Genomic DNA, 9309 nt, shown 5'->3' on the forward strand with positions numbered 1-9309 from the left:
GTCTGTGCTCCCAAGCTTCAAATTTATATGATGAGAACATTGTTGTACTCGATCTATGGACCCACGTGTAACTTTAAAAAAAAATATATATTTTTAAGTTTTATCAGCAGTATTTAAGTAATGTGTATGTTTTCAATAATGGACTGATAAACAGACAAAATGAATTCCAGGTTAGGTTAATCATTGAAATTAACGAGCTTGATGAATTCCTCACGACAATTAATAGCGTTTAAATATCGCTGCAATCAGCGCAGATTGACAGAAGCTGTTGAGAAGTAAACAGCGCTAGATCTGAACAGAAGTTCTGTGGGGTTTCTGAAAGAGACTTGTTTCACGTTTAGTGTTGGATGATCGCTCTTCATGGCTGTGAGGGAGATTTGTGTTTGGAAATGGCTCATTTTAGCCCTTTTCCTCTTTGCTGTTGAGGGACAGAGATCAGGACCGTAAGTTAATGTGGTTGAAGTGAATGAAAGTGTCCTTCTATCTGTTTTAACCTGATTCCTCAGTTTATGCATTTCCAATCCGATCTCACGGCAATTCGTACCAATTCATACGACCACACTCGTACTAATTTGTACGATTTTTGGTAAATCGTACATATTTTAAGAGTTGCCAAATTTGTATGAATTCGTAGTATTACCAGCCCCCTAAACCTGGCCATCACGTGGGTTTAGACGAATCGTACCAAGCCACCTTTAATCACTCGTAGGCCTACGAATTGGTCGTGAGATAGCGTTGGGATTTCTCAGCAAAATTCCTTGTTTCTTTCTAGTCTCTAGTACAACATTATGGCAACTACTTCTGTGATTTCTACACTTGCATGATTATCTTCTGATCTGATTTCCTACACTAATGTTTCCACAGAGCCTTCTTGGTGTCGTTCCCTGCTGTGATTGAGTCCGGTTCTGATGCCAAACTGTGTGCGAGTCTATTAAAGCCCAATGAGAGTCTCAAGATGACTGTTTCTCTGCTTGATGATAAGAATAAGACGACTCAACTTGTGCAGCAGAGTTCTGTGACAGAGTTTCACCGTTGCTTTAGTTTCAAGGTCTGTCATTGTGCAGCACATGCAGCATTTTTGTCTTTCTTTTCTTGAACAACATTTCTTCACAGGCTCCTCTAGGAGATCTGGACTCTGTGCAGACGCTTAAGGTGGAAGTTCAAGGGAGGGTCTTCAGAATGACAGAAGAGAGGAAAGTCATGTTCAGATCTTACCTACCTTTGACCTTCATCCAAACAGACAAACCCATCTACAATCCAGGACAAACTGGTGAGCTGTGAATGACCCTTGGTTGAATATTACAAGTGACCAGAACTTGTAGTGTAATGGACTTTCTACATGTTTGAGTGCATTATGTAATGCATTTCAGTTCTTATCTGTTTTCCCTTTTGCAGTGAATTTCAGAGTTGTGACCATGAATGCCAAATTTGTGCCCCTTGATCAAATGGTATGTTTGTATCTGTCATGTCCATTGTTTTTAATGGTATACAGGTTGTTAAAATCAGAATTTATGAAACTTTAAATGTCTTTTATCTGTGTTTTTACAGTATAGTCTTGTTGTGGTGGAGGTGAGTATTTGCCTATGAAGGTCTTCAGGTTTTCAAGCCTTAAAAGACTAGGACCAGTTTCATTTTCGGAGCAAATTTTTTTTTTCAATAGGACATTCAAAGTAACCGGATTGGTCAGTGGACAAACATTTCCTCAACGGGTTGGATATTGCAGCTTTCTCACGAGTTAAACCCAGAGGCTCAGATAGGGATTTACACACTAAAGGCTTTTATTGGTGACCGATTGATCCTCCAGAATTTTGAGGTGCAAAAATATGGTAAGCCAGTTTTTTTTTTGAGTGCAAAAGTACAACCGCTGAGGTCCTCAAGCAGTTTTTCTGGTTTAGTTTTACCCAAGTTTGACGTGACCGTAAAAACACCACAGACGTACAGTGTTGGAGTTGTGGAACTGAAAGTTGAGGCTTGTGCCAAGTGAGTGACTGTTTATTTTCCTGTATTGTGGACGGATGGGTCTTTATCTCAATCCTTGTAACATTATTTTCCCCAGATATACATATGGGCAACCTGTACCTGGTCAAGCGTTGGTGGAAGTATGCCGTGAGCCATATTCATTCATTGAGGTTCCTGGCCTGACTCGTCTGTGTCTGAATAAAACTGTTAAGGTGTGACTCCTGCCATACAGAGGATTTTCTTCTGCTTGACTTTTTACTGACTATCTTTGTTCTGAAACCAGATGAATGCCACAGGGTGTGCCTCCCTTACCTTCAGTACATCTGTGTTTTTCAAAACCAAATTTGAGGATAACCTGCAAGATTTTTTTCTTGTTAACTTTAATATTACTGAGGAGGGAACTGGTGAGTTATTGGCTTATTTAACCCAGTGACGCATGTTTATTTGGTGTCTTCATGTTTCTGCTTTTTCTTCCCAGACATAGTTGTATCAAAATCCACAACTGTGTCCATTACATTTGAAGTCGGGAAAATCACATTTGTGGAGCTCCCAGAGTCTTTTAGATTTGGATCAATGATTGCTGGAAAGGCAAGTAAAAGTTCATGACGTTACAGAAGCCTTCACATTGGTTCCCTTTCCTAACCTTGTCTTTGCCAGCAGGTCTTGGCGTCTTTTTTCAATGGGACTCCAATTGCGAACAAAGTAGTGTACCTCCTGAATGGTAACGGTGGGAATGATAATCTGCTGCTGAATCTAACCACAAACCAGAACGGACTGGCCACATTCTCCCTCAACACTGCTAAACTTCCCAAGGCTGATTTAAATCTGGTGGTATGATCTTTTCTTTTCTTTTTCTCTTATTTTAAATGACTTTTCTCACAAAACTACAATTGTACTTGTTCTCTAGGCAAGTGCAACTCCAGCAAGTTATTATGGTTATAGATCCCCGTACTTCAGCACAGATTGGAGGGTTGTTCAGCTTCTCCAACCTTCATCTCCTGACGGCCAAAGGTTCAGTGAACTGACTATAGTGAAGCTTGAGCAGCCGCTCAAATGTGGTGCTGTGATTCCAGTGACCATCAAGTATTCTTTTGTTGGAGAAACTGGCAGCTACAACACTGACATCATCTATATGGTGACTATAAATATTGATTTGTTTTGATTGCACTGATCTGTTTGTCTGGCATATTTTATGCATTGGTCTCTTTTGTCAGGTCTTGTCCAGAGGAGTGGTCGTCCTCCATGGACTTCAGACTGTCACAGCGAGAGCTTCTAATGCTGTCACGAGTGGCTCCGTGTCATTCCAACTGTCTGTCGGTGTTGATATGGCTCCGGTAGTGCAGATTCTGGTCTACTGTGTTCTGCCCAGTGACAGTGTAGTTGTTGGTACAGCGTTGTTTGAAACGGAAAAGTGTTTCCAAAACAAGGTATGATGTGCACTAGCATATTTTGGCTTTAAGTGGGGAACGATGACGTGTCTTACAGTGTGTTGGTCCTTGTTCCAGGTGTCTCTACAGTTCTCTCCTGCTAAGGCGGTTCCCGGTGAGGAAAGCATTCTGACCGTCTCTGCTCAAGCGGGATCCCTGTGTGGCCTCAGTGCTGTAGATCAGAGCGTGCAGATCTTGAAGCCAGGGACACGACGTCTGAGTCCTGAAATGGTACCCATGTTCAGTTTTCCTGTTGGACTTTATTTGACATCCAGGTTTAACTTTTTAGGATTTGAGTGTCCTTATGGATCAATTGGACTAACCCATACTATTATGACATGGCTGTTATATTTAAAGCATTACCATTTGGTCTGCTGGTCACAAGTTTATAAAAGTTGTGCATTTAGTTTAATTTTCTAAAAGTGGGTGACTTACTATCTGCTTGCATTGACACTTATGACAACACTGTTCTCCAGAGCGGCTATATGTAATTTTACAAGAAATGAACCTTCTCTGAATTTGAGCTGGATTTGTAAAGTGCTATATAAATTGGACTTGTTTCATGGACACAGGTGTTTGACTTGCTCCCGGTGCGGTCGCTATCATATTATCCATACGACGTTGAGGATAAACAGGAGTGTCTTACACTTCGAGCCCGTCGAGCTGTTCCTACAGATCATGCCTATACAAGTTTCCAGGTAGAACATCCTTCATGACCATGTAGTCACTGAATACTACAGGGCCCTTGATTTCAGTTTAGTCTCTTTTCTTTCTCTGGCAGAGTGTGGGGTTGAAGCTCGCAACAAATCTGAATGTACGAGAACCTGATTGCCTGAAGTACAAAGACCTGGTTTATTATCGTAATAACCCCAGACGTAGGTCTATGCAGTTATAGTTTCCATTAAAAACATTTCTGCATGACTTGGTGAACCTAAGGTTATTCCATTTGATCTCAAACTTGTTTTTGTTTTTTATTTTAAAGATGCATTGTGTAATATTTTAGGAGGATCTGTTGACAGCAATGCAATATCATATACATGACTTTTCAGTGGTGTATAAAGACGTTACATAATGAACCGTTATTACCTAGGAATGAGCTATTTCATCTACATACACTGCCGGTCCCCTTACATTGAAAAAGCCGTTTAGGGCCACTAGAAACATGTCGGCTCAAAATGGCTATGCGTTTTGTCATTTTTCGTGCAAGCTAAAAAAGCACTGACACAATTATTCAGTAAAACAGTTATTGCTACTTGTTAATCAATCAGATATAAACATTCTTAATTTATCTTTGTAAAGAGAACTCATTGCTAAACTGCTACTCGCTGATGTCTCAGATGACGACATCTCCTGTCGGCCACGTGATTTTTTGTTGGTTGCAATTTGCATCCTCACAACTAGATGCCACTAAACGCACTGCACCTTTAATGCAATAAGAGGGGCTGTTTGGATCTCTTGTACCTTTAGAAATTGAATGCATTCAAAAAGCAGGCACTTCTAGTCTTAATGTTGTCTTATTTCAGCATTCTTTGATTTGCGGGCCATCGCGTCCCCTGCAATGGAATCCTCTGCTGTATCAGCAGCAGGTGGAAGTGGCAGCAGCTCCACCAATGATGTGACCGTCAGGGTTTACTTTCCAGAAACCTGGATCTGGCAGCTTGCTCAAGTGGGGTTAGTAAAACATCTTTTGTTGCTAAAGCACTTGCCTAGTTTTTCCTGCTGTCCCTCTCGCTTCTACTTTCTGCTATCCCTTCAGAGACACTGGATCCACACAACTTCCCCTCAAGGTTCCTGACACAATCACCACTTGGGAGACGGAGGCGTTCTGCCTGTCTTCCAAAGGTTTCGGTCTCGCTGCTCCTGCTCTGCTGACGGTCTTCCAGCCCTTCTTCCTGGAGCTCTCGCTGCCGTACTCCATCGTCCGGGGGGAGTCTTTTGAGCTGAAGGCCACGGTCTTCAGCTATCTGTCCGAGTGCATCATGGTCTGTCTTGGTTTCTTTATATAATGGATCTGTATAGAGAAGGTGCTGTTTTTGCTCCATGTGCCCTCTCTCATTGGCAGGTTCGAGTAACTCCAGCTCAATCCTCGGCCTTCACTCTGAAACCATTGAATGATCTGTATTCAGCCTGTCTTTGTGCCAAAGGGAGAATCACCTTTAAATGGGATTTCACAGCTTCTCTCCTTGGTCAGTTTTGGACCATCTCTCGCTCTTTCTCAATTGAAGCGTTTGAGGTGTTACTCGCCATAGGGATGCACAATATTTAAAATTATTTATTTTTTTATCTGAATTATAGCACTTTAATTTAGCATAAATCAAGAGAACATCAATTCACAAACATGGTTTATTTAATCTAGTTTCCTGGTTTATATTTAGTAGTTAAATTGAGTCATATAAATTTAATCCATTATGAAATCAAATAAGCAGCTACACTCAAAAGCAAAAATTGTGGATTTGCTAATATGAACTAACAATCTGGAATTGTTAAATGGGTTTTCTATTAACTTAAAGGCTGACTGTGGTTGCAGCTATTCAATTGCAAATGATAGTCAAGTTTATTGCTGAGAAGGTTTCATCACAGATTGTCACGACACAAGTGGCCACGTGAGAACACATGCTGTATTTCATTAGAGCAGAATGTCACAATGGAAATCGCTGAACAGCAACATGTTTTCCGGTTTTTCAGATCATCAGCATTTTCTTAATGCAGATTGGGAAGATGAACACTGGGCAGAAATTGTATCCATTTAAGTGAAAAGCTCAGATGCTTAATTTTAAGCTCTTGATGCCCGGTAACTACAACCATGAAAGCTTGTGGAGGCTTATCAATTCAAGAAACTGCAAATGTCAGAGAATTGCTATTAGGATTAATGGCTAGTGGGTTTATGCGTAATAGAGAAGTGAAAATCACAATTGCAATTAAAAAACGACCCATCACCACTTGTCCGTCACTGCAGGAGCCATCAATGCGACTGTCAATGCTTCAGCTGAACCATCCCAGAATCGATGTGGCACTGAGGCCGTGACTGTGCCAACGAGAGGACGCATTGACGTAGTCACTCGAAGTCTACTTGTCCTGGTAAGTGTTAGCCAGCCTTCTGGAGTTTGATCATGGAGCTCACGCTACTTTACTGATGTGGTGTTTTACTGCTTTTATAGCCTGAAGGAGTTGAAAGGACAAACACCCAGAGTTGGTTACTGTGTCCAAAGGGTTTGTTTGCACTCATTGATTCCCCCCCCCCCCCCCCCATAGCCTACAGCCAAACATTAGCCTAGCAATCTGTGCTGATCTGTTCTGTTTGGACCGCAGGAAATCTCCTTTCTGAAGATGCGACTCTGACGTTTCCTACAAATGTGATCCAGGGATCTGCCAAATGCTCAGTTTCGGTCCTAGGTAAAGCAGTTCATTTTTGGAGAAACCAGCGGTGACATTCAGCAGAGTAACAAATGGCTTAACCCCTTGTTTCTATTCCTCTTATAGGAGACATAATGGGCCGTTCACTGAATAATCTAGATGGGTTGTTACGGATGCCATATGGCTGTGGAGAACAGAATATGGGTGTTCTTGCTCCAAATATTTACATACTGCAGTATCTGAAAGGCACGAAGCAACTCACCGCAGCCATCCGAGAGACTGCCACTGGCTACCTTCAAAGAGGTGTGGAGGACTTTATTTTTATTTAGACTAGTTCCAAAAGACGTTCAGTTCTCTTCCCGTAGAAGCGTGTCAGACTATCTAATTTCTTGTGGATTTTGACCTGAACAGGATACCAAGGACAACTAAACTACAGGCAGAGGGATGGATCATACAGCACATTTGGTTATGATGAATCGAATACATGGTGAGTTTCATGCTGGTTCTAGATTTTAGTCTTGTCACCAGAAGATGAAGCTGTTTGTATTTTTAGCTTGTCATGAAACTTCCTCCACGGCCAGGTTGACTGCCTTTGTCCTGAGATCTTTTGGCCCGGCGAGGGACTTCATCTTCATAGATCCCAATGTCCTTCAGACTGCAAAGGATTGGTTGATCAGCCAGCAGGTTTCGGACGGCTGTTTCATGCAGCAGGGAACTCTGTACCACTATGAACTGAAGGTGGTCACATTTTTCTTCAAATGCTCCATGATGTATTCAAGTGGTGAGACTTCTTAATCCATATACTGGTGTTTTAGGGTGGAGTTGATGATAACATTACCATGACTGCCTACATCACCGCATCACTACTTGAGCTAGGCGTCCCCTCCACGGTAAACTTCAGTAGTTGTGAGCTCCTTACGGACGACCGTCCGTTCTGGCTTTTGTCTGACACTTGCTTTGATTTTCAGGATCCCGTCATTACCAACGCTCTGTCTTGCTTGAGGCCTGTTGTTGGGAACCTGGGAAACACTTACACCACGGCTCTGCTGGCCTACACATTCAGTCTGGCTGACGAGACTACCACTCGATCACAGCTTCTAACCACCTTGAGAAATCGTGGCATTTCTGAAGGTGAACTTTAACAGCCTCTTGTTTGAGATTTTCATCAGTTCTTTGGCATCAACTTTTATCCACTCCATCTCATCCAAAGGCACTAAACTCCATTGGTCTCAGACTACATCTGGTGATACTGTGGCGGTGGAGATCAGCTCTTACGTGCTGCTAGCGGTTCTCACAGCTAAGCCCCTCACAACGGCTTCTCTGAGCTATGCTAACCGCATTGTCAACTGGCTGGTGACCCAGCAGAATCCCTATGGAGGCTTTTCCTCCACCCAGGTGCCTCCGACTATCAAACATGAGCACAATCAACCTTATCTGAGTGGCGTTTCTAATAAAAGTTTCTTGTTTTAGGACACTGTGGTGGCTCTTCATGCCCTGTCTGTGTACGCTGCTAAAGTGTTCAGTCTGGATGGCTCCAGCACAGTTACCGTACAGTCCTCAGTAGTAGCAGGAGACTCTTATAGCTTCAGTGTGAATCGGGACAACAGGCTCCTGTATCAGGAGAAGCCGCTGAAGAATGTTCCAGGCAAATATAGTATTAAAGCGTCAGGATCCGCTTGTGTGTCTGTGCAGGTCTGTATCTTCACCCTCTCAATTTGTTTCTTTTGTGCACATACTAATTCTGTTTTACTTCTCATAGATTGCGTGTTTCTACAACATCCCGACACCTATTAAAGTCTCCAGGACGCTGAGTGTCGAAGCGAAGGTGACTGGAGACTGCAGACCGCTTGGGGCTAATCTTATGTTGAACTTCACAGTGAAGTAAGAACATCTTTGACGTTCTTAAAATCAGCTCGTTTATAGCTTTAATGCCCTGAAAGCTGCTTGTTGCCTAAACCTCTATTCCCCTTCATACAGATACAATGGTCCACAAGCAAGTACTAACATGGTTATCGTGGACATTAAGCTGCTGTCGGGCTTCATGGCTGATACGTCACCGGTTTGTTTGGGTTTAAGATGACTTGTAAGATGCTTGAAGCTCCTTCAGATGTTATCTGTAAATGATGGTCTTTTATTCTCAGCTTGGTTCTCCACCCAAATCGTTTGCTCCGCTAGTGGAGCGGGTTGATGCTGAAGATGATCATGTGCTAGTGTATCTGAAAGCGGTGAGACTACACTGGTACATTACTAGTTGTCACCTTGTTTCTGCATCTGTGCTGTTCATCTCTTCTGTCTTGCAGGTTCTCAAAAGCTTCCCCATAACTTACACACTACGGCTAAAACGGGTTCTTGCAGTCAAAAATCTGAAGCCAGCAGTCATCAATGTTTATGACTACTATCAGACAAGTAGGCTTTCATCGACTCATGCGTTTGGCTGAATTGCTTGTATGCTCTGACTAATTTTTTGTCCTTTTTTCAGGTGATCAGTTTGAGACAACATACACATCCCCCTGTCCATGATTGTACAATAGTACTGGCTAAAAAAACATGAATCAAATAAAACTTTATA

At 42.3% G+C, this 9309-nt stretch overlaps 1 protein-coding gene across 1 annotated transcript; it reads left to right on the forward strand.

The window, feature by feature from the left end:
* The first annotated feature begins 242 nt into the window (after nucleotides 1-242).
* Nucleotides 243-9309, forward strand: LOC143738255 (alpha-2-macroglobulin-like). Its single transcript, XM_077230288.1, has 34 exons — nucleotides 243-443; nucleotides 865-1048; nucleotides 1114-1270; nucleotides 1396-1448; nucleotides 1549-1569; nucleotides 1661-1826; nucleotides 1896-1980; nucleotides 2057-2171; nucleotides 2243-2363; nucleotides 2438-2547; nucleotides 2620-2790; nucleotides 2867-3094; nucleotides 3174-3386; nucleotides 3465-3617; nucleotides 3959-4084; nucleotides 4168-4261; nucleotides 4910-5057; nucleotides 5143-5368; nucleotides 5449-5572; nucleotides 6343-6464; nucleotides 6545-6596; nucleotides 6696-6779; nucleotides 6867-7043; nucleotides 7152-7227; nucleotides 7322-7478; nucleotides 7556-7630; nucleotides 7709-7871; nucleotides 7951-8135; nucleotides 8211-8432; nucleotides 8500-8621; nucleotides 8718-8799; nucleotides 8882-8965; nucleotides 9041-9146; nucleotides 9220-9309. Exons 1-34 carry the CDS (start codon nucleotides 361-363, stop codon nucleotides 9258-9260), a joined length of 4326 nt encoding a protein of 1441 aa, XP_077086403.1. The 5' UTR covers nucleotides 243-360; the 3' UTR covers nucleotides 9261-9309.

Source organism: Siphateles boraxobius, unplaced genomic scaffold (assembly GCF_051911475.1).
Source record: "Siphateles boraxobius isolate OS27281-9 unplaced genomic scaffold, OSU_SipBor_1 141, whole genome shotgun sequence".
Lineage (NCBI taxonomy): Eukaryota > Metazoa > Chordata > Actinopteri > Cypriniformes > Leuciscidae > Siphateles > Siphateles boraxobius.

Excerpts from the sequence above, each read along its gene's own strand:
- LOC143738255 (XM_077230288.1), top strand. The coding sequence starts at position 361 with ATGGCTGTGAGGGAGATTTGTGTTTGGAAATGGCTCATTTTAGCCCTT. Across the intron at positions 1,049-1,113 it reads ACCGTTGCTTTAGTTTCAAG|GCTCCTCTAGGAGATCTGGA; the intron begins GTCTGTCATTGT and ends ATTTCTTCACAG. Across the intron at positions 8,966-9,040 it reads TGCTAGTGTATCTGAAAGCG|GTTCTCAAAAGCTTCCCCAT; the intron begins GTGAGACTACAC and ends TCTGTCTTGCAG.